Source organism: Chelonia mydas, chromosome 4 (assembly GCF_015237465.2).
Source record: "Chelonia mydas isolate rCheMyd1 chromosome 4, rCheMyd1.pri.v2, whole genome shotgun sequence".
In the NCBI taxonomy this organism is placed as follows: Eukaryota; Metazoa; Chordata; order Testudines; family Cheloniidae; genus Chelonia; species Chelonia mydas.
The window spans coordinates 97,880,710-97,906,188 of NC_057852.1; the positions used below are offsets into that span (position 1 = coordinate 97,880,710).

Sequence of the window (25,479 nt, forward strand, 5' to 3'; positions counted from 1 at the left end):
CTATCTAGCTCACTGCCCCTGTATGTTCCCTTATTTAAACTCCTCCTGGTCACCTGGGTGCCTTTGTTCTACTCCTGGTAAGTTTCTATTGCTGCTCCTACCTTTCCCCCTCCTTCAGAGGGGTAAAATAAACTGGATTTCCAAGGCTTGAGATCACTCATCATTCCCAGGTGTTTGCATCTGAACAGGGTCGTTGAGTCCTGAGCCATCACCCCATTGTACCTGTCTGGTGTGTATCTGATATCTGTCAGCAATGGTGGATCCACATACATCCAGGCATTTTTACATACATACAGCAGTTTTTCATAATATAACTTCACATTAACTAGAATTCATAAATTGTACAGAGCCCCAATTCGTCAAAAATGGAAAACTGTAAATGGTCATTAAGATAAGAGAAACTCTTTACTGAAAGGCAGCATACAAGCTGGTTACTCATCCAGAGAGTTGTTGAAGGGGTTTTATTGGTATGTCTAAACAGCAATCAAACACCTGCAGCTGGCCTGTATCAGCTGACTTGGGGCTGAGTTGTGGGGGAAGTCACAGACCCTGGGCTCCAGCCTGAGCCTGAACGTCTAATTTTACAGTTTCACAGTCCGAGTCCTGTGAGCTCAAGTCAGCTCAAAGCCAGCCATGGGTGTGTATATTTTTGTAAATAAAACAGATTATACCAAGAATGTACCCTGACTCTCTGTCACCAACTTCTCCTCCAAACAGAAACCACTCACTAATTTCAGCAACCATATCATTACTAAGTGTGGAACTACATCTCTACTGTTTCATTTGGACATCACTGCTTTTTAAATAACAGAATTTTCAGTAAAGGGGAGAGTAAATTGCAGATTCCTTCAGTCCAGTGGTGACCAAATTTTTCCTGTCGTGCCCCCTCTTATCAGTAATGGAATCTGTCCGTGCCCCCCCTCCATTACTGCAGTTGGCTCTTGGGATGAAGGTGGAGTCGGGGGCAGAACTGGGGATGAGGGAGGAGCTGGCCTGGGGGTGGAGAGCGAATGAGGGCAGAACTGGGCTGGGGGTGGAGTAGGGGACATAGAGGAGCGGTGGCTGGGGCCAGAGCAGACCTGCGGCTGGAACTGGGATTGGGGTGGAGCTGCAGCTGGGGCCAGAGCTGGGCTGGGGATAAAGTGGGGTTGGGTGGTGCTCCCTCCCCGCCCTCTGTGGGAACTGACCTGAGCCCCACCATGCACTCCCTGAACACTCCTCCATATTCCCCTAGAGGGGCGCACCCCACAGTTTGGGAACCACTGCTTTAGTCTAAAAGGAATATTGTATTAAAAGGCCTATTGTGTAGCCAAAAAAATCCTGATGTGATAGTGGGATAAATATCAGAAATGAAAATAAACAGCATTAGAAAGATAAAAACCTCAGCTTTTTCTTGCGATATTAAGAAGTTAGTGCTTACTCACCATCTATAGGTTACAATGTTGCCATAGCGCTGCTGGAATTCCAGATCAATTGGGTTATCAGGATCATTCAAATTAAAAAGAAACAATGTTTTCTTGCCAACCACCACGCTTACCTGCCAATTGACAAAGTGAAAACATACCCAGTGAGAACACCATTTTAAAATAAAAACACTACTGTTTTTACTAAAAGAAAAGCTTTTATCCTTCAGAATTCAGTTCAAGGACTAGTTTCATTGGTCAAGTTATAACATAAAATCAAAGGATATTGTGTTTTTTGGGATGCAGAGAATTGTCATCCATAGAGTGCAAGGAAACCGTATCGTAACTCTAGTGGCTAATGTTAATCACTGACAGTGCAATCATATAAACGAAGCTTCTAAACAGATAACATTTCTAAACATAAAAATATTTAATAAGGTAATGAAATTTCCTTAAAAGTTATTCAAGTAATTTTAAAATGATTTCCTTAAAATTATGAAGACATACAATTTAATATCTAGCTAGATAAATGCTTCTTATTTGAGGAAATCCCCAGAGATGATGGATTTTGTCTCTAGGGGAAGAAAGGCTGTTTTCAATGCTCTCTTTTTGCATTCCCTGGTGACCAAGTAAGTAGCATTACTATCAGACAAAGAAGAAGCTAGCTCAATACAGGGTAAAATAGGGAGGGGAGGAGATCATCATAAAGCAGAGGCTTATTACTAGAATACCTATAACAAGAAAAAAAGGGAGAACTTGTTTTATGTCTCATGCTTTGTGTTTGCTTGGATTGACAAGAATATTAAACAAAAAGGCTATTTTCTCTCTTAATTTAGATCATTCTCTGTTTGCCCTCAGTCTAAAAGTGAAGCGCTATTCATGCTAACGCCTATTTTAGGAGTATTAAAATACCAATAAATCCCCACTCCCCACAAAACCCTGTCTCTCAACATATTTGGGGAAAAAACAAGCCCCAGTGCAAACCCAAAAAACCTGTAATAGCTGATAACAAGAAATTTGAGTTTCCCCAAAGTCTGAATGTGTGTGTGTATCCAAAGATTTGGCCTCAGCCGATCTCTGGTCATAACCTCTTAAAGCATTTGGTTCTTAAATGTGAGTACCACTAATCATCGTAAGAGTTAAATGTCTGAAATGTTTAAGAATTACTATTACTTTAAGCTCTTCTTCTAAAGATACCACAGCAACTTTAGTTTGTCGTATAGTTTGTTTATTTTAATCAAATTAATTCTTCCTTTTCAGATAACACCGTCTGAACCTTTTACATAATACTGTATGCTAAAGTGGCAGACACAGGTAAGGCTTTCTGTTTACATTCAGAACAACTGAGATGCGCTTAATGGTGTTGTGCATTGGTCTGCTTACTGTGCTTTCCCTAGCTGATATTCTTTCATCAGTCTTCATCACTGAGAACTGCATATCACTGGGATCCGATCTCACTGAAGTCTGCAAGAAGGAAGTCCAGATTCAGATATTATTTATTCATGTAGCACTGCATGTCAAGCAGTGTACAGATAAGGTAAGAGGACACTTTTCCTATCTAGAATATTTTGGGTGTTAGTGCAATATAAATACATAAATATTAAAACAATTCCACTATTCTCCCTTTATTCACAACTCCAACAAGAAAGAAAGAAAGAAAGAAAGAAAGAAAGAAAGAAAGAAAGAAAGAAAGAAAGAAAGAAAGAAAGAAAGAAAGAAAGAAAGAAAGAAAGAAAGAAAGAAAGAAAGAAAGAAAGAAAGAAAGAAAGAAAGAAAGAAAGAAAGAAAAGAAAGAAAGAAAGAAAGAAAGAAAGAAAGAAAGAAAGAAAGAAAGAAAGAAAGAAAGAAAGAAAGAAAGAAAGAAAGAAAGAAAGAAAGAAAGAAAGAAAGAAAGAAAGAAAGAAAGAAAGAAAGAAAGAAAAGAAAGAAAGAAAGAAAGAAAGAAAGAAAGAAAGAAAGAAAGAAAGAAAGAAAGAAAGAAAGAAAGAAAGAAAGAAAGAAAGAAAGAAAGAAAGAAAAGAAAGAAGAAAGAAAGAAAGAAAGAAAGAAAGAAAGAAGAAAGAAAGAAAGAAAGAAAGAAAGAAAGAAAGAAAGAAAGAAGAAAGAAAGAAGAAAGAAAGAAAGAAAGAAAGAAAGAAAGAAAGAAAGAAAGAAAGAAAGAAAGAAAGAAAGAAAGAAAGAAAGAAAGAAAGAAAAGAAAGAAAGAAAGAAAGAAAGAAAGAAAGAAAGAAAGAAAGAAAGAAAGAAAGAAAGAAAGAAAGAAAGAAAGAAAGAAAGAAAGAAAGAAAGAAAGAAAGAAAGAAAGAAAGAAAGAAAGAAAGAAAGAAAGAAAGAAAGAAAGAAAGAAAGAAAGAAAGAAAGAAAGACTCCGTTTTGATCATGCTGAGCTTGAATTGCCAGCGAACATCCAGGTTTAGATGTCTAAAAGGCAGTTAGAGATGCAAGTCTAAATAGAGATGAACAGGTAGATCTTCATGTCGTTTTGTAGACAGGGTAGTAACTGAAGTGGCATGACCAAATGAGGTCATGCAGCAAAAGAACATAGTGAGAAAAGAAGACAGGGCCAACAATAGAGACAAAAGTGGATGAGATGAAACAAGCAGCCGTCTACCCACCCAAAAGGAGATTCTTGTTGTATTTATATAGTGTTGCTCCCATATGAATTCCAAAGCCATTTACTATATATAAAATACAGCCAAAACATAGATTCATTTGAACTCTCCCCAGACTAGGGTCCAGCTAAAGAAAAAACAGCTACTTATCTGTACTGTAAAAGGTGCAGCCATGTATTCCACTCAGGTGTGCACACACCCATTGCACTGAAGCTGGAGAACTTTGCTTAGCAGTGCCCATCGGGCCCCTCTTAGCCACTCCCATAGCTATTTAAAGGTACCACCACCCTGACCCCTCCTTAGTTCCTTTACACTGAGTATCAAGATTTGAGACGCCAATGCAGAGTGGACAGAAAGTGGGTTGTGAAATACGTGTCTGCACTAACATCTCAAAGCACAAGAGATACAGTACAGATAGGTAACTGTTTTTCATCTTCGAATGACTGCAGATGTATATTCCACTCATGTGATTCACAAGCAGTAACTGAAGGAGGTAGGGCTTGGGGTTGGGCTGTAGTTAAATAGCAACTGGACGACTGCCTTTCCAAAGTGGCATCAGATTGAGATGCAGTCAAAATAGCATAGTGTCTTATAAAAATACGCACAGAAGACTAGACAGCAGCACTGAAAACATACAGAACCATTACTGAGAACAACAGAAGATGCTTGGGCCCTTGTTGAATGAGTTACCAGTGTCTGTGGAGGTGCATCTGAGCTACCTCATATGCTGCTGTAATGCAGGAAGTAATCCTTCTGGAAATCATCCATGTGGAAACCAACTGACCTCCTCCATCTGATTCCCACAGGAGACAAAAAGCTGAGATGATAAAATTCTTTAATCCCTTACAGATAAAATGCTAAGCAAGGTCTCACATCCAATGTATAAAGGTGCTGTTCATCTGTATTTGAGTCCATCTTAGAAAGAATACAGGTAAGTATATTGTTTGATGAAGGTAAAACAGTAAACCACCTTAAGACAAAAATCTTGGATGCAGCTGCAGAGTCAGTTTGTCTTTGAAAAATTGCCTATATAGAGGCTCTGCCATCAAGACCTGCAGTTCACTCGCTCTCCTTGCGGCAAAAGAAAGGCCATCTTTTGGCAAAGAAGCAACAGAGAACAGGTTGCTATGGGCTCAAACGGAGATCCTGTGAGTGCAGCCAATACAGTACTAAGGTCCGACAAAGAAACCTCCTCTTTCACAGGTGGAAAGAAATTGACATCTCCTCTTAGAAATCTCACTACCATGAAGTTTGAGAAAATTGACTTTCCTTGGATCGGAGGATGGAACACCAAGTTTGCCGCTAAATGGACACTCAATAAGCTGAGAGAGAGACCAGAGAATGTAACAGGTAATGCAAAAACGTCCTGAATATAGGCTTGCCTTGGCTGAATTCCCCGGGCTAGTGACCAAACCAAAAAACTTTTCCACTTGGCCAAATAGGCAGCCCTAGAGGATGGTTTTTTACTACTAAGCAGAAGTTGCTGAAGTGCTTCCTCCTCATCTAACCATGCAGCATCCACACCATGAGGTGCAGACTGCTCAGCACCGGATGCCAAATTTGACTGTGGTGTCGAATCAGTAGGTCAGGATAGAGGAAAAAAGAACTGGAAGGTCAAATAGGTAGATTGAGAAGGTCAGAGAACCAACGTTGTCTTGGCCACGCTGGTGCAATGAGGATCAGTTTGGCTTGATCCAACTTCAGTTTGAGAACAACATGTGGAATGAGTGGGATTGTGGGGGGAGACATACCTCAACACCAATCACCAATTCAGATAGAAGGTGTCTATTAAAGAGACCTGCTTGAGAGCAAAATTGACAGCACTTCTTGTCTTTTGTTGCAAAGCAATCAAGAGTCAGAACGCCCCAGTCTCTGAAGATGGACCTTGGCATACTGCCCTTCAGAGACCATTTGTGATTTTTGCTGAGGTAATTGGTCAAGTGATTCTGAACACCCGGAATGTGAGCAGCTGTGGGAGTGATGTTTTCCCTGATGCAAAATTGCCAAAACTTTATTGCTTCATGACAAAGCTAGTTGGAGCAGGCTCTTCAGGGCTGTAACTAGGGTGGGGTGAGAAGGACAGCCGCCCAGGGCGCAGAGCCAGGGGGGGCATTGACACCTCCCCCAAGAGAGGCCCAGGTGGGGAACAGAGGGGTGGTATGGAGCTGTTTCTCCTGCTGACAGTGCCTCTGCAGCTGGACGCTGCTTTCTGGGTCTTTGTGCCGGTCAGCTTTCCATTCTACATGTGCAGGGTGCCTTATGTGGCAGGGGAGGCAGGGCAAGGGGGACGGGCAGTGGAGGATATGAGGGAAGGGGCAGTGGGGAAGGAAGGGGCTGGGATAAGGCAGGGGAAGGGAAGAGGATAGGTGAATGGGGTAGGGGAGCAGAAGCCGCACATGCAGCATCCCCTCGGCAGCAGCAGGGGCTCCCCATTAAGCCAGCCCATCCCCCTTTCCCGGCACCACGTCCCCCGCTCCCGGCTCTGTGGGGAGGAGCACGGATAGCGGTAAGGGGGGCATGAAGTAAAGTTTGGGGATCACGGCCCTAGGGGTTGCTCTGTTCTCACAGCCTTGGTTTCCAGAGTGGGTGGGAGCAAGTCTGCCCTGCCAGCAGCCACCTATCCCCAGTGCCTGGGCTGGGCGCGAAGCTCAGAGCTCAGGTTGTATGACCACAAGCCCGGCAGCCATGGGGCTGGGGCAGGGCAGTCAAGGGATGGTTCTCCCATCAACATAGGTTATCCACATCCACTAGAGGTACTACCTATGTCAACGGAAAAATTCTTCCATTGACCTAGCGCTTTCTACACTGAGGGTTAGGTCGACTTAACGATGTTGCTCAGGGGTATGGATTTTTCAGACTCTTGAGCGATGTAGCTGGGTCGACCTAACTCTTTAGTGTAGACCACGCCAAAGAGTCTGAGTGGTTAAATTTGATGGAAAGAAAAATTTGTTCAACCTCATTGTTACAAATGTGCACTTCGAATCGGCAGGCAGTATTATCTAAATATGACTTTGTAAATTGGGAGGTGTCAAGTCTGATCCCCCACTCTGGCACTTCGAGTGCAGAAGGTGGGGGCCCACAAGGATTTTAAAAATTAATACTGGCCACTCCAGGCTGGTATTAAACTCCCAAGGTCACAGCTTCTCTCTGACCTTCAATGGGTAGATGTTGCCACCACCCAAGTGCAAGCTGCCCCCCACCCCCTTTTGAGAACCCAGGAAGGAACACTTAGGAATTCCTTCCTGTGGGGTACCCTCACGCTCTTTCACCCCCTCCCCCTCTCCAGGGAAGAGCTGAGGAAAAAAACAAAGGAAATCAGCTGTTGCCACCAGCTAATTAAACAACATATGAACAAGCCTCTTAGGGACACAAAAACCCAATCCTGTTCTTAAAAAAGGTAAAATGTATTAAAAACAAAAAGAAAGGAAATACATTTGGAAATACATTAGGCTTTTTGCTAGATCTTAAAAGAAACAATTAAAAAAATTAAGCATCAAGATAGCTCTCTTGAGGTTCAGCTTAAAGCAAAACAAAAGCATCTGGGGTTAGCATAGAGGAGTCCACAAGGCAAGAAATAAACAGAAAAACCTAATGGCGTCTTTCTAAACATTCCTAATCTACTTACTTATTTGGAACTCCCCAATGTGTAATTCTAGGTATGATCTGATGATTTTTGATCATACCTGGCTTAAAGCTTCTCATAGCATAACCGCTCCTTGTTCCCCTCTTTCCCAGAGAACACAACAGACAGACAAAGGGAATTTTTTTCTCCATTTTAAAAAGTTCTAGCCCTCACATTGGCTCTTTTGATCAGGTGCCCACTCCTTTCCTTTTACCTGTGGGCTTGTTAACCCTTTACAGGTAAAGCAAGTAGAGAACAACTACTAAGGAATTTTATAGCTAGTTGGGTGCCCATAAAAGGGAGCTACTCCCCCCCCTCCTTTCATTTATCACAGGAGGCTATGTCCAAATTTACTGATAAGTTGCCAGAATCCTCCAAGGAAGAGTTCAAGACACTCATTGTGGAGGGCTATCTGGTGGGCAAGATGTCATTGCAGTCAGCACTGAACATGGCAGACACTTCTTCCAGGATTATGGCCTCAGGTGTATGTCATGGGGTCTACTCACTGCTGGGGTGCCCCCTTGTGGCTGTATCTGGGGATTAGTTCTGATGCCCCTTCCTTTACTTGCTCATGCTGCAGCCCCTCTTCCTCTCTAGGAGTTGGAGTGCTTCCTCTTATACAGTTTTTCCCTTCTGGGATAACACAGTTTCATAGGGCCAGCTGGTCCAGGTGCCCTTCTAGGCAGTCTTACTAAGCAAAACCACGTCACGTTCCCAGTGGCTAGTAGGTGAACCTGGGCCTGCACACTGGGTTCCAGCCCATGGACCCTACAATCGGCAGCCAAGATCTGCACCATCTCAACCCTTGCTACCATTTCACTGGGCTTCTTCCTACTCTGCCCTCTGCAGGCTTTCTTCTCCACCGCCCTTCTGGGTAAACCCTTCCCTCAGGGTCAAGATCCCAGGGCTCATAGTATTTCCTGATTCCCCAAGTCAAAGGGAGGGGATGAAAACTACCAATATCCTCCACAATCTTAACAAGTACCTAAAATACTTGAGATTCCACATCATTACCCTGGCAACTATTTTTCCCACTTTGAATCACAACTATAATTTGCTGCTCTTGATCTTCAGGATGCTTACTTCCATATGGTGATTTTCCCCAAGCCACTGGAAGTTTCTGAGATTTGTAGCAGCAGATCAACAACGTCAGTGCTCCCCTTTACCAAATGCATGACTTTAGCAGTAGCATATCTCAGAAAGAGAGGAATTCATGTCTTTCTTTACCTAAACAATTGGTTAGTGAAGGGCAAGTCTAGAGACCAAGTTCACTGTTACATCCAGTTCACGCTAGGTCTCTTCAGTCTTCTGGTCTGATTTTAAACAGTCATGGTTAATACCAATACAAAAAATTAAGTTAATTGGGGCCTCACTAGACTCGGAGGGCGTTTCTTCCTAATGAACAATTCCAACCAATTCGTCTCCTGTGTTTTTTCCCCTCCACTCTCACTGTTCAACTACGATCCATGTATGCTTGAGATTGCTAGGAAATATGGCCACATGCAATTACATGTTGCAGAATGCAAGATTGCACCTTCGTCCTCCTCAGGGCTAATTAAAGTTGTATATCTCCTGAATTGTCAGTCGTTTGATCAGTCCACTAAACCATCCGACCAATGTTTGCAAAGGTGTTCCCACTGCCTACCCTCCATCAGTCAGGACCATAATTACCAATGCCTTCACAGGAGGTTGGGGAATTTATCTGGGGACATTGAAAGTTCAGGGTTTGTGGACAGATCAGGAAGCTTCTCTTCATATCAAAATCCTGGAGCTTCGAGTCATTTACAGTGTGTACCAGGCCTTTCGGGCACAGATCAAGAGTCCCAGAGTCATAACAAAGCATTTTAACACCCAGGGCGAGCAATCATATTCGCATGCCCCCCGAGATTTCTGCCTCCTAATGTGCCCCACAGTTTGAAAACTGTCACCTCCTGCCAGGAGCATGCAGGTCAGAAGCTGGTGGGAGCTGCCTGGCCTGCCCAGGCCCCTGGCTCTCCAGGCTATGGGAGCCATGGTGCTGGTTGGCGACCGGGCAGCCCTCCCTGCCCTGGTCCCCGAGCCAGCCACCTCTGCACAGCTGGGCACTCCCCAGGCAGGGTGGGCAGCACAGCTCTGATCTGCGCCTGATACGCCTCTGCCCTGAAGGAGCCTGGCACTGGCCGACAGCACATCCTGGAGCCAGCCCCTGCCCATGGAGCCTGGCTGCCATGTGATGCTCCCCAAGGTGCTCCCTGCAGTACTAATCCCCCTTGGGCACCCGCCTCTCAGCAGCCTGGTAACACTCTGGTCCCCCACACTCCCAGCGCGAAGCACTACAGCGGGGCAGCTGCAGCGTGCCATGATGGCGTTTCAAGTGTAGACAAGCCCAAAGTCTTTAGGCATGGATTTATCTCTATCCCAACATAGTCTCTCATTTGCCACTATCACAACAATAGAATTTGGGGCTGGATGTGAAAAGAAGCACTCAAAAAACCCACAGGGGTACGTAATACCTTTTGTCAGTATTCTTTGTTGTAGTTGGTAAGGAAGCTGGGGTATGACACAAAGTCTCTGTGAGTTCCAAAAGTGCTTCATTTATTGGGAGAGCTACCCTTCCTGGAGCTGAGGACTGGAGAATGCCCACCAATTTGATGTACTTGCGCAAACTCAGCCTGAAGCCATTTGTCTCAGGACATCTTCAAAGGATTTAAAATTCTCAGGCACAAAAGAGGAGAAATCCAGCACTGTGGAATCATCAGGTGAGGAGGAAGAGAGCAGAACCAATGGGGATCTCCTGCAGCAACACATGTACCTGTTACAATGGTTCAGGCTGAATCAGCTCAGAGGGAGCAACCTTGGTCTGTGCCTGCAATGTAGGTAGCTCAAGAAGGGACACTACCGAAGGGATTGGCGACCTTGCCCTGGACTGAGCCAAGGTCAGGACCTTGCAGATTGAGGAACATCCTAAGGATCCCAAGGAAGCCATTTAGGATAAGTAAACAGCATTGGTGGCCAGTATGTACTGGGCCAAGAGCCTCTGTCCTTACTGCAGGACCAATGTGGATCCCCATACAGATGGTAATCCCCAGGAGGAATCAAAGACTTTCAGGAATGGTGGAAAATGGTGCCGAAAATGGTGCCAATAATGGTGACAATTCTGCAAGGGCACAGAAGAAGCCATTGCAGCTGAATGCTCCTGTATTGAGAGAGAATCAGGAACTAGAAAAGCCTAGCAAGTCCAGTGCTACCTGGCACATCAGGGGCATGAAAACAGTTGGTGCCGACACCAATGTTGTTGATACCAGACTCAGTGGATGCCCACAGATGGTACTGGAGTTGACAGTATGGTGTCCCACTGATCTTGACTCAGTACCAGTGAGTGGGCAGATGGCCCAGCTCTATTCAATCTGCAGAGGTTCCCAGCACCGAAGCAGGCATAAGGTGTTGTTTCAGGTGCAAGTCTCTAGCCACCTAGGTTCTCTTTTTGAGAAACTTACAGATGGAGCACTTTTCTTTAATGTGCCCTTCCCCAAGGCACAATAAACACGGAGTGTGGGGTCACTATTAGAGACAGCCACCCCACAAGACAGGCGGTGTTTAAAATCTGGTGAGGGCATCACACCAGGCTAAATCCTACTTAACTAACTACTACTAATTAACTAAATCCTAAGGGCACTACTATAATTAACTACATACACAAGATCATAGGAAAGCACTGTGATAGAAAACATGATATTTGATACCACACAGAATTCTCCAACTCAAGCTGCAGGCAGTGAGAAGGAACTGAGGGAGGTCAAGGCAGCGCTGCACTTAAATAGCTATGGGAGGGGCTATGAAAGGCCAAAGGGAGCGAGTGCCACCCTAAAAGGGAGTGCTAAGCAAAGTTCTCCAGATTAACTACACTGGGTGTGTGCACACCTGGGAGAAAGGTCTGCAATCATTTGAAGAAATAAGATTTCAGTCTGCTCTTAAAAAAAGTATTCAATGAACCACTGTTTCTACTATTTGAAATTAAGTGAATTCTATAAAACGATGTGCATATCCAAAAACTGCCTTTGCCAACAAGGATTCTAATTTACATAAGAAAACATTTAGAACTCTCTGATCAGAGGGAAGAAGGGAATCAGCATCTCAAAAGGGGTAATGGTCTACCTTACATTTCAGGGGCAAGATCCTCATCCCTACTCCAGACACTTTACAAAGAGTAAAAGGGCTGGAGCACCCTGAAGGTGCCCTAAAAGCCCTGTATCTGGCCAAGGAAGAATTCCCCTGGTACAGACACTGTGGAAGACAGCCATAACGCTGTTTTCCAAGGACCCCTTGCAAGCCCTGGCATAGGGGATAAACCAGGGCAGAGGTGGTGAGCAGCATTTCAGGGGCAGGCCCATAACATGCAGCACTGCAGAGTCTGCAGCCCATAGGGCAACCCAAAGAGGTTGCTATAACTTAGACAGGCCCCAAAGTATGCTGACATCATGCTCCAGCCCTGGGAGTAGTCCAGGATTGGGAGAGTGCAAAGATGACTTACAGCCACTTTAGCATCCACTCCAACTGGGCTGAGAGTCCAGCCTTCTGACTCTCAGAGATCAGCACAGAATCTTGCCCCAGGATCATTAACTAAGTATAACAGTTAGATAAAGATGCTGTTATTATTACCTGTCTTATAGTATCTCCTTCCTGATTGCTAATAGTTATCATTTTGTCTTCACTACCTAGTGCCAGCAGGTTTTCAGTACTCCAGCAACCACAAGTGATCCGCTTGGTGTGTTTACCTGAAAAACAGATATATATCAAATTTATATGTATAAAAAAAACATACAAAATTAGAGATGGAAATGTGGCCTCTAATTCATAACCCAGCCTATGCAGGTTTGAGCCCTACAATACACATTTTAAAAAACATTAAAAAATTAAAGGGAAGATTAATGTAATTCAAGTATGTACATTTTTAGAAAATAATTAGGGTGTGAAACAAAAAACTGATATGGTGAATTTCAAGAAGGCATGATAGCCACTGGAAAATATTTGTTATCAAAGTTTGTTTCTTGTTAAAAAAAAAAAAAATCCCCGAGAGGGAAGCCTTTGTATCTTTATGGAACCTTAAGGAACTTCTCATCTTTCCACTTCATTTGTATCAAACCTCCCAAGCCGTTTACTGCAGCCTCCATTTTCCTGCCCAAATGGGACTCTGAAGTTTATTGATGTTTCTCCTCAAATATACCACAGGAAAGATAGTGTATGAACACAAAAAATTCCACAGCCAATTTTCTGGCCTGTGCAGCAAGGGAGACTTTTTTACCCAAGTTTCCCACATGACAGCACAGGACTTTGCCACTAGGTCATCACAGAGGTGTTTTACAAAGTATTCTATAAGAAACCATTCTAGTAAGAATAATAAAACAGAAGTAGCCATTTGAAAAAGGGTACATTTTGGAGTTACAGTTATAGATTATTATATTTTTACACTGAACACAAAGGAATCTTAACACTATGAGTAAAATTTTGCTCTCAGTTAGAAACATACAAACCCAATGAATTCAGTATAGTACATACCAAGGACAGGAATCTTGCGAGAAGTCTGTCGGTTATAAATAAGCAAGTTTCCCTTAGTTGTTCCAACAGCAAGCAAGGCTCCAACTTTGGACCAAAGCAAGAAAGACATTGGGTCTCTGAAATATTAAAAAAAACAATAAAATCATCTTATATGGCATATCAGTGAGATTGTTTTTTAAATTTAAAAGAGAATCGCATTGTTAACTACAATTATTTGTTTTGTATTTGCACAGTGTTGTGTAAACCTGAGCTAAACTTTTTAATTCATTTGTTTAGGGTGAGTTTGCCACTTTCAGACTTGCTTAAGCATTCACAAAATAGCGATGAACCAGGGCGGGGGAGCTGGTTTGTTTAAATATTTAGACGTACACAAATGCTAAAAGTGGGCATCTGTGCATAAGCGCTAAGCATCCTCGATATACTTTCAAATATATCAGAGATAATCAAGTTGACAACAAATTTCTAAGAAATGCTTTAAAAGATGGTGCTTTTCTGAATTTTTTTTGTATTTTAACGGTGTAGTTGGGACTGATCACGACTGTATTCACATGGTAGATCATGGTTCTTTGATTGACAGACTATGGAACGTAGTAAGAAGCTTAGCACAAGCTTTTTTGCTTTGAGTTTCAGACAGAGGAAGGCTGTGTTTTGTGTGATTTTTTTTAAGAGTTAATACAAAAAGCTAATATCTTAACTGAATTTAGTAAAAAGATAATATTATTTCAATCTCCCTGCAGCCTAATCTGTCAGCCAAGCCCGAGTCCTGATATTTCTGTTGCATTTATATTGTTGTATGCAATTAGGTGTGGCTTCCTTACGGATACAGTCTCCCTCATGTAATTGGATTTTAGAATTGATGTATGTAAATGCCCTTGAAGGACATTTTGTCTGTTTTATTATTAGTTTAAAAAGTAATAAACATGAAGAGCATAATAAATGGTAATAGAAGCAAAAGTACTAAAGGAATAGATATTTCTGTAACAGGGGCTGCTCATATCCCAGCTAGGTAGATTGGATGGACGTAAAGTAAAAGCGAGCAAAATAAGACGCATTCAGAGTCTGTGACTGTTAATCAGGATCAAGTTTCTTATAAGTCATGTGAAGAGGGAAATATTTTTTCTGTTGCTGATAAATGACTTTGGGTCAGGGACTTTATTATTGTATGTGCTTCAAAAGTACCGAGCACATTGTGGGTGCTACTGCTATGTAACTAATAATAGATGGAGATTCTCTCAGGATTTAGGCACTCTTGACATTCCTTTAAAAACACAAATACCGTAAAAAACATACCGTAAAAAAATATCCAGCTGCAAACTCCATCATATACCAACAATGACCAACTAATCTTTACAGCAACAAGGTTAGATATTGCCCTTCAGCAACACCTTATCCACAAAAGCTGTATTGAAAGATCTTTGCAATACACCTGAAGGTCAAGAAATTCATCCTTTTTAGAACCCAGGTGTGGGAAACAAGTTCCAAAGTTGAGGAACCCTTAGGGAAAGCACCTTCCCAGTAGCAGCCTCTCTTTTAACTGAATGGATTCCAGATCAAGTGTTTCTATTGATCCCAATTTTGGTAGTAGCACATGTCGTGGGCAGAGGTAATTTCTCAAGTAGACTGGTCAAGGCCATTATAGACCAAAACCTACAGAAATGCTCTACCTTGAAACCTGCAGATAGCCAATTAAGGCTACAAAACACCAGTGTAACGTCCTTGTGGCAACATACCTCACTTAAGAAGCAGGCTGCTGCATTCTGCATTAGTTTCAGCTTCCAAATGAGTTCAGGATGTTGCACCAAGAAGGGCATACTGTACTAGTCTGATTCTTGACACGCATTTTACATTTTACAAGAAGAGTTTTTCTTACCTCATGCCACTGTCCACCTGGCTTGTTTTGTTTGTGTTGGCATCCCACAGATAAACGGTACTAGATTTGTCAGCAATTATGGCTAAGGTGTCCCCATCTTTATCCCAGTCCATAGCAACACAGTTGCTTAAGAAACAGAGAGAAAGAAGAAAGTAAACTTTACTAGGGATTTTAAAAGATTATGAGGGTCCAAGCCAGACAAAATTATACAGTCAAAATGAAGCCCCTGACCCAGCTCCTCCCCTCCGAACAAACCTGAGACAGGATGAGACATTCATGTTATGTAAATCTGAATCTCCAGATAGAAGTTGCAACCCAGCTCTAATCTCACCCAAGACTATGACTCCTTCCTACCACTTGTGCCTCCAAAGGGGGCTCCAGAGCCCTGATCCCTTGCTGGGCCCCAGGGCTAGAGGGCCCCTTCCAACATACTCTGGATCTTTAAGGGACACCAAGCTGTCACTCAACCTCATGGTTTCTTGGAGGCCACCTGATGTGGACAGCTCCCTCCTAGTTCTCAGAAGCGTATTAAGTTTGGGACAGAAGTCCACATGGAAGCAGGAAAATGTTCTAGTTGCTGTTCTCACAATGAGCACAGAGACAGACATACCCCACAATCTCTAGCATAGGACAAATAGGACTAAGGAAGGGACATATATATTAAGGATTATAAACACCTCTGCTTATGCACTGGGTATATTTTCCTGCTGCACTAGTGCAGAGAAGGGTTGGGCACCAAAGGCTCTTATTAGAACTGGAAAAGACAATGGATCATAATGAAAAAATCCTCAAAGACTGTGCCGAAGAAAGAGGCCTCTTGGAGTAATTCTGCAATTAAAAACCCTTGGCTGGTGTCATAAATATAAAGGGAAGGTTAAACACCTTTAAAATCCCTCCTGGCCAGAGGAAAAACCCTTTCACCTGTAAAGGATTAAGAAGCTAGGATACCCTCGTTGGCACTTGACCAAAATGACCAATGAGGAGACAAGATACTTTCAAAAGCTGGAGGAGGGGGGAGAAAAAAAGGCTCTCTCAGTCTGTGTGATGCTTTTTGCCGGGAACAGAAAAGGAATGGCGTCTTAGAACTTAGTAAGTAATCTAGCTAGATATGCGTTAGATTCTGTTTTCTTTAAATGGCAGAGAAAATAAGCTGTGCTGAATGGAATGGATATTCCTGTTTTTGTGTCTTTTTGTAACTTAAGGTTTTGCACAGACGGATTCTCTATGTTTTGAATCTAATTACCCTGTAAGGTATTTACCATCCTGATTTTACAGAGGTGATTCTTTTATTTTTTCTTCTCTTAAAATTCTTCTTTTAAGAATCTGATTGTTTTTCATTGTTCTTAAGATCCAAGGGTTTGGGTCTGTGTTCACCTATGCAAATTGGTGAGGATTTTTATCAAACCCTCCCCAGGAAAGGGGGTGGAAGGTTTTGGGGGGAAAAGACATTTCCCAACGGGCTCTTTCCCAGTTATATACCTGTTAGACGTTTGGTGGTGACAGCGATAAAGTACAAGGGCAAAAAGTAAAATAGTTTGTACCTTGGGGAAGTTTTAACATAAGCTGGTAAAAGTAAGCTTCGGAGGTTTTCATGCAGGTTCCCACATCTGTACCCTAGAGTTCTCAGAGTGGGGAAGGAATCTTGACAGCTGGCCTGTGCCAGCTGACTCAGGCTAAGGGGCTGTTTAATTGTGGTGTAGACATTCGTGCTCAGGCTGGAGTTTGGGCTGTAGGACCCTGTGAGATGGGAGGGTCCCAGAGCTCAGGCTGCAGCCCAAGCCCAAATGTCTACACTGCAATAAAACATCCCCACAGCCCAAGCTCTGAGAGCTTACGTCAGCTGGCACAGGCCTAACTGCAGCATCTAGCTGCAATGTAGACACACTCTCAGTGCCCCTTACAGTCCCTGGGAGGGCAGAGTGAGCCACTCAGTTTCAGGAGACCAGCTGCATCCTTGAAGACAACAAAAGGATGGATTTTGGCACACAAGTGTTTGTATAAATGTTAGCAGCCCTGGCATGTGTATCAAGGTAGATTTGTGTGAACACAACAGAACCTGAACCAACCCTGACTTTGGATGGAGTCTGGGTATTATATTAACCATTTGCACATCTCTAATCAAAAGGCAAGCAACTCATAATGAATAGCAGGCATCTGGTTACTTGTTCTAGACTCCATCTGCTAGTATGGGAAATAACTTACTGTTTGGCTGCCAGAGGGACATTTGTCAATTAAATATGTAAAAACTAATGCATATAAAAAAAATGCAGTGTCTAATCTTTGCAAAAACCCACGGAACACAGCTTTTGCTGTCATGAATGCTTCAACATGCTTTGGTTTTTAATTGTCTGAAAAATTGTCTTTTACACTCTTCTGCCATGAACCTTATCTCTCAACCATTTGTTCTTTGGTTAAAAATGTACGCTATGCAAAAATAGTATTTATAGCTATTGCAAGTGCTTTGAGTGAAAAAACCAAGAAGTCTGACTGCCTGAGAAGTCAAAATAAAATTTATTTTATAAAAATAATTTGTTTTGAAGCCTAAGATCCAATGTGAATTGTGCTTTTGCTCTGCATTCTAGGCAAGTACATTTATAGCTTCCAGCAAAACAGGGGGTAGCTTCTTGAAAAGCTAGCAGCTTTCCCTTCCTGCTCACTTAGTAGCTCCTAATAGGAAGCACTTTATGCATACCAGGCTGCATGCTAAATCAGCAACCCACCACTTCAACCTTTTATCTTCTTTTCTCCCACTTGCCTGAATTTAGCATGATAGTAAATGTGGACTCCTGCAAGAAACTTCAATGGATGTCTCAATCCCCAACCACAGCAGCATGCAGCATTCTGGTGAGCAGGAGGAATAAATGGGAAGGGAAGCCACTAGAGGCAGTGTAACCAAGGGGACACAGCACTTGGCTGGGACTCAGGAGATCTGGATTCTATTGCCAGCTCTGTCATTGGCCTGTTGTGAGACCTTGGACAAGTCACCTTCTCTCTCTGTGCCTCAGTTTCTCCACCTGTTAAATGGGGATAATGACACTGACCTCCTTTGAGATCTACAAATGAAAAGCACTGAATAAGAGCTGGGTGTTTTTGTTATTATTATTAGACAAGAGTGCAGAAAAACACAAGAAAGCAAAAAAGAAAAATAGTACATAAGAAGAGAGCCAAATGGACAAGAGAAAATGAGAAATATAATTGAAGATATGGCGCTTATGACATCTTCTATTTGAACAGAATAAACTTGGGATTTTGAATTCAGTTCTCAAGAGAGAAGAGGTCCCAGACAGAGTTAGAAGACAACAGACAGAGTGACCACATCACCATCTGGACTGAGCTGGGCTTCCTTCAGGTAAGTATCCTTGCTTTTGCTTGAACCCTATGTGACAGAAGTGGAGATGCTCTGTAATCATTTCTGATTACTGTATATTGACCTGGTTATTGGGATTTTTACTTATTAATATGTTGATTTAGTTTAATAGAGCAGTTGTCGGGAAAAACAAGCTGATAAGGAAACAATGGCTCAATATAAGACACCCTTCAGTAAACACTTATGGGTTGTTAAGAGACAATATCTGAACTATTAGCTTTGAAGATTCTACTTCCTGGCTCCAGCCAACTTACATAACTGGTTTTGACAAGCAGGGCCAAAGCCTGCGAACCAAAAGATCAAAAGGACTATGGAGCTTAAAAAGGACCATTCTCAAGAGTGAGGGGAGAACTGTTGGGGAGTTGTTCAGGGGAACCAGGTGCACAGGAACTGCTATGGTGTCTGAAAAAAAGTCAGGCTGCATAGAACTACCTCAGGGGATGGTACGCCTTTAGGTTGGACAGATATGCATTAGACTCTTTGTTGTTTTAAAATCCTTTTTCCTCTCAATACTTTATTCCCACTGCAAAAAACCTAATACTTTTGTTTTAAGAAGGTATTCTGTTCACAGACTCCCAAAGAGAAGAACCAGAGTCAGACTTGCACAGTTGATACTCAGGGTACTGTAGCCCATACTTGGTGTAAGAGTGGGAGAACAGTGGAATTCTACCCCAGAATAGATGGAGGTCTGAAACCTGAGAGGAGATACTCCGTGAGACCAGAAAGAGGACAAACGTATAGCTAGTCCTGTAACCGTGACACCTATTCTCAATTTGGGTTGTTATTCTTGGCGAAAAAAACTGCAGTCTGGTTTAAGGGCAGCAACTAATTGCCATGGTTGAAACTGCTGTTATTTAACTGCTTCTACAGCAATCAATCAAGTAGTCAGATTGTAAATTAAATTCAAGTTTAATATTAAAAAGACACTCAGATTTAGGCTATGTCTACACTGCATTTTCGTCAGTAAAACTTTTGTCACTCAGGAGTGTGAAAAAACCCACCCCCCCTTGACCAACAAAAGTTTTACAGACGAAAAGGGCCAACGTGAACAATGCTTTGTCAGCGTGAGACGCTCCTCACCGATAAACCTTCTGCCCCTTGTTGGGGGTGGGTTTATTTTGTCGGCAGGAGAACTTTCTCCTGCCAACAAAGAGCGCCTACATTGTGTGCCTTACAGCAGCAAGGCTTTAGCAACACAGCTATGCTGCTGTAAGCTGAGCAGTGTAGACACAGCCCTAGAGTCAGGCTCTTTGAGGTAGGTGTAATACTAGGTTCTTTGAAACCAGACTTCAGGAGACTGAGATAATCATCAATAAGCTATGATTTAGTCACGGAGGTCACGGGCAGCGGTGGAACCCCCAAGCTCCCGGGCAGCAGCACGGGAACCCCTAAGCTTGGGCTGACACGGGAGCTGGGGCACCTCACAGCTCCCGGCCCCCACGGGAGCTGGAGACACCCAGAGCTGCAGCAGCAGGGGCACCTCCTAACCCCTGAGCAGCCGCCCCCCTTCAGCCCTGTGGGGATCCGCAGATCCCCATTTTGTCCCGATATTTTTACTAAGAGTCACGGACAAGTCACGGGTTTCCGTGAATTTTTCCTTTTTTGCCTATGACCTGTCCGTGACTTTTACTAAAAATATCCATGACAAAATCTTAGCCTGTGGAGGTGCTAAGGCCTTCAACCTTTGTTCAGGGTAGATGCATCTACAGAGCTAAGAAATTAATGAATGTATACACAGCAATTAGACACCCGGGGCTGGCCCAGGCCAGCTGATTCAGGCTCGCGGAGCTCAGGTTAAGGGGCTGTTTAATCGCAGTGCAGACTTCTAGACTCTGACTGGTGCTTGGGCTCTAGGACCCTGTGAGATGGGAGGGTCCCAAAGCACATACTGCAGACTGAGCCTGGAAGTCTACACTGCAATGAAACAGCCCTACAGCTTGAGCCAGAGGAACCCGAGTCAGCTGGCATGGGCCAGCTATGGATATCTCTTTGCAGTATAGGCATCATCTGGGGCCTCTCCGGGTGACTGCGCACAAGGGAGCTTGGATTGAGTGGTAGTCAGTCACAAAGGGCAAGAAAGCTCTAAATTGAACTGTTATCGCCTGGCAGACTGAGGAATTAAAAACTGAATAATAATAAAACCTTTTTCTTGAATAATTAACAGACCACAACAAAGTTAAATTCAGTTCTCATCAGAGTTAAAACCCAGTTAGCTATGGTAGTAAATCAGCAGCAGACTAGCCAGGGAGGCCACTGATAAATTTATTATGAATGTATGCATGAATGTCTATTTGTTTTGTGACCAAGTGGCATACATACACACCCAATACAAGCAGCTTATGTACATGGGCTCTGATGGCCAGCATCCTGAGCACAGAGCTGCTGAACTGGAACAGCAGACACAGATGGAATTGTTTATAGACTCTGCATATAGGGACACTGGAGTAGGCTCACCTCAGAACTGACTTCCCCAATCGTCCAGTTGAGGAAGCCAGACTCATGGTGGAAGGGGCACCAAGGTGGAATGGAGGCACATACCCCCTTAGATGGGAGTCTCCTTCCGACTGAGATAGTGGAGACTGACAGCTCTTCATGTACTGAGGAGGTCATTCCAGGGGACTGAATTACAGTGGGGAGAGCAAAGGTACCCCTACATTGCAGCCAAAAAAACCCAAACAACAAAAAATGCAGCAACAAGTCTCAGAGCCCAGGTCAAATCGGGCTTGCACCATGGTGCTAAAAATTGCAGTGTAGATGTTCCCACTTGGCCTGGGCCTGGGCTCTGAAACCAGGGAAGGGAGAAGAGGGTCTCAGAGCCTGGGCTTCAGGCTGAGCAGGAATGCGTACACTGCTGTTTTTAGCCCTGTAGCACAAATCTGAGTCAGCTGACCCAGGCTTAGACTGCTGCCACAGAATTTATTTTGCAGTGTAGACATACCCAAAGACTGATTGTGGTAACAGGAGACTGATCATGAGAAATGTAGATAGTTGGTGACCATGAGAACAGCTTGGTGACTTCACTACCAGGTGTAAAGGTTGCAGACATCATGAGATATCCAACCAAACTGCAGGCGAGCGCTGGGGAAGAGCCTGTGGTCGTGGTATGTATTGGTACCAATGATGTAGAGAGATGTGGTGGAGAGGTCCTGGAAGCTAAATTTAGAATACTAGGTAGAAGGCATAGGTCCAGGGCATCAGTGGTAGCTTTTTCTGAAGTGCTTTGAGTTCCATACACAGGTCCAGCTAGGCAGAGGGAACGTCAAAGTCTCAATGCACGGATGAAAAGACAGTGCTAAGAAGAGATAAAGTTTTGTAGGTACTTGGGAACATTTGGAGGAAGGAGAAGCTATACAGAGGGCAGGAGACCACCTTAATTAAAATGGAACCAGACTAGAATGGAATAGAAAATAAATAAGGTAACAGTTGACATGAGTAGATGGTGTGAGATAGAACTGAGGTGAAGAAAGTACTTTTATACAGTTTTTGAGATGAAGTTTGGACTGGAAATAATTTTTTTTTTTTAGCCTGTCATTTTTATTACACATTTATATATTTTAGCGATGAGCTATTTATGTGGGGTCCTAAAATTATCTCTACCCTTCTTTTGATGAAAAGTATAGTTAAAGAATGTTTTATGTATAAGGATATATATAATTTTTTCCTGATCTTTCATGGCTATTGTATTATGAATTCAGTTTTGCCTCAGAAATGCACCTTCCACATATTACTTATATGGTAATATAAGTAATGGTATGTATGTGCCATTAAAAGTGTGTGTTTTTGTTTAAGAACGTGTTCCAAACCCTTGTTAGTTCTTACCTTGGTAAATTAATTTCATTTCTCTTCTGACCATGACGATCAAAGATTTTTACAGTGTGATCAGTTCTAAAAACATAGAAGATGAATTCAGTATTTTTGTACATTTGCAAATATCCTTAGAGATTTCATAAAAACTTTTTCCATTGATCTTTCATGCCCCGTTGATATGGCTCAGGAGTTTTATCTATTGATATTTCCAGGGGATAGGTACTTAATGTGACAGATATTATGGACATATGCAGGGTTGTTGTAGCCATGCGGGTCCCAGGATGTTAGCGATACAAGATCGGAGAGGTAATATCTTTTATTGGACCAACTTCTGCTGGTGAGAGAGGTAAGCTTTCAAGCTTATACAGAGCTCTTTTTTAGATATGGGAAATATACAGCTTGCCTCTCTCATCAGCAGAAGGTAATCCAAGAAAAGATATTATGGACACTTGGAATAATAAAAAGTTATTGTATCAGCTTTATAAGTCTTATATGTATGTTTATGGGCTAAGGATTGCATTCTGGCTCCACAGGAGAGTTACAGGGTTTCCTACAAGAACTAAATCACTGGGTGGTAATTAATGCAAATCCCTAGGCAGGTAGCAAGTCTGGAGGAGACTCCGCCCCTGGAGGAAACTGCATATACACCGCCTTGGCAGGATTCAATTTAATCTGATAGAGGACAGTAAACATCAATTTCAGCTGACACACTGAAATTCGACCAAAAAAAAAAAAAAATCCCCCGCGTACCTTGTGTCTGCAGGGATCAGGTGTCACCAGTCCTCAGGCAGGGCAGGCAACCCCACTGTCATAGCTTCACTCACCAGCTGGGAGTGTGGCAGCCATCCCCAGGCAGAAGCCATTCGGCAGTGGGGTGGCCTCCCCTGTGGCCAGGGGCTCATCTCGCAGTCTTAGGCAAAGGGTCTCTGCTCTGCTCTACATGCCCTACCAGGACTGCAACCTTCCCCACATCTTGCATCTACAGGGATCCAATGTCACTGGCCCTGCAGCAGCATAGGAAGCCCTGGGCAGCCCTTCTGTCACAAGAGTGAGGCCATGATATTGTGGTGGCAGAGGGCTCACTATGCTACCACAGGGCCTGACATACTTGATTCCTGCTGGTGCAAGGTGTGGAGAAGACTGAGGTCCTGGAGAGGCAGAGCAGAGACCCCGAGCCAGTACTGCAAGGATGATGTACTGCGCGGGCTCTGTCCCTAGGCAAGAGCCATTCAGCAGTAGGGTGGCCTCCCCTCAGGCTAGGGGCTTGTCCTCTTCCTCATAGCTCTGCCCTGCCAGGACCACAACCTTCCCCACACCTTGCACCTGCAGGGATCAAGTGTCACAGGCCCTGCAGCCATGCAGGGAACCCTCTGGGGCCACGACAGAGGAGCTGCACTCACTCACCCACCCACCAGAAACGGAGGAGCAGCCAGTCCCTGGGATGGACTTGTTCAGCAGCAGGGTGGCCTCCCTCTGTGTCCAGGGGCTCATCCTTCTCCTTGGAGTCTTTGCCAGAGGTCTCTACTCCACCAACTGAGGATGACAGCATATCTGGCATCTTTTACCTAGGTGTCTTGGGTCCCTCAGCTGTGTAGGGTGCACTGCAGCCGTGTTGCCAGTCCTGGGAACCCCCTGGAGCCCCACAAGTTAGTGCTACCCTAATGCTAACCCAACCTTCCCCTCCCCCTCAATTTCCAGCAATTATAAAAATTAAAATAGTTAAAAATCAAACAAAAATCTTAAAAACAAAAATACATATTAGTTGCCTAAATTACAAAAAAAAAAAATTGAATTCTGCCAAGTCTACCTATACTAGTTTGACTCACTTCAAAAAAACTTGACAAACAAAAAAATGAAAACTATAAAAGTGCTGTTGGTCAATGGTTAACCCTATCATTGCCTGGTTGGTCACTAGTAAATCCTGTCATTGCCCTTGAGAAAACTGGACCATAGGTGCTGAACTGAAGTCAGATCTACTGTAGTAATCACAGTGAATTACAGGAAGAATTGCAGCCTAACTGCCCGGTCTAGAGGTGGGGAGTCACAGGACTATACCCCGAGAATGGTAACGGCTGAGAAGCCTGAGATGTAAGTGCGGTGCCCTCAAGAAGGCCAAAAAGGGGTCAGAGATGCAAGTTACCTCAGGAACTGTGACATATACTGTGACAGTGAATATACAACATTAACAAAAGGGTGAAAATAACTCAATTACACCTCTACATACATATTAATAATATGTAAATACTTCTTATCTTACCCTGTCACAGCAAGGAAGTTTCCTGAAGTTTTCTGCCAGGTGAACTGCACAGGGGAACCAAGCAAAGCCTTTTCTAATAGAGTAAAAACTCGCTGAGTGAAGAAAGAGGGGAATTACTAACTTAAAAACGGTAGGTTTCAAAGTAACAGCCGTGTTAGTCTGTATTCGCAAAAAGAAAAGGAGTACTTGTGGCACCTTAGAGACTAACCAATTTATTTGAGCATGAGCTTTCGTGAGCTACAGCTCACTTCATTGGATGTATCCGATGAAGTGAGCTGTAGCTCACGAAAGCTCATGCTCAAATAAATTGGTTAGTCTCTAAGGTGCCACAAGTACTCCTTTTCTTTTTAAAAATGGTAAGCACTGGAGAACATTAAACCTGCCTAGTACATATTAGTAAATATAACTAACATTCAATACAAATAAAGAAAGATAGGCTACAGGATAGACAATGTATAAAAGGGACAGAATTCTCTGGCAGGCCTTTCATTATACATGGAAAAGTGAACTTTCATGACAGACACTTCAGAGCTGGTGTTCAACCTTTTAAGTTCAACCTTAAAAACCTAAGATGAAAATAGTACAAATATACTTTAATTTGTATCAGCAATTTTTAAAAAATTTTAAATTAGAGAATTCAGACTTTTGCAAAGACAGCACTTTTGATTGTTGCTACTTAGGTAAGAAAAGTAAAAGTATGAAACTAAACCAAGTAACTGAACTGTAAAATAAAATTAGCTTTTCTTTTCACCTCTTGCATGTGTTAAAATCTGAAGATTATTTATAAATCCGCACAACTTTATTCTTTAGCAATATTGATAGTGTTGCCAAATCTTGTGATTCTATCACAAGTCTCACAATATTTGGTAATTTTCTTAAAGTCACAGGTGCTAGACTTAAGAGACTGCATAAGAAGCTCAGCTTTCATTGAAAAAAAAGTAAGTTTCTAGTACGGTGGATAAAAATCTAAGATTTTCTCCACAAAAAAAAATTAAAAAATTGACTT

At 43.0% G+C, this 25,479-nt stretch overlaps 1 protein-coding gene across 4 annotated transcripts in view; it reads right to left on the bottom strand.

Moving 5' to 3' along the window:
• Positions 1-25,479, bottom strand: part of WDR19 (WD repeat domain 19) — a 126,316-nt gene that overhangs the window by 94,326 nt on the left and 6,511 nt on the right. For all 4 annotated transcript variants that reach the window (XM_037897930.2, XM_043544506.1, XM_037897929.2 and 1 more), the window contains exons 2-8: positions 24,474-24,565; positions 22,229-22,294; positions 15,043-15,168; positions 13,173-13,288; positions 12,276-12,391; positions 2,787-2,867; positions 1,425-1,537 (exon numbers count right to left, since the gene is read on the bottom strand). In XM_037897930.2, the coding sequence (XP_037753858.1) occupies positions 1,425-1,537; positions 2,787-2,867; positions 12,276-12,391; positions 13,173-13,288; positions 15,043-15,168; positions 22,229-22,294; positions 24,474-24,565 (710 nt within the window). The remainder of the gene's footprint in view (positions 1-1,424; positions 1,538-2,786; positions 2,868-12,275; positions 12,392-13,172; positions 13,289-15,042; positions 15,169-22,228; positions 22,295-24,473; positions 24,566-25,479) is intronic.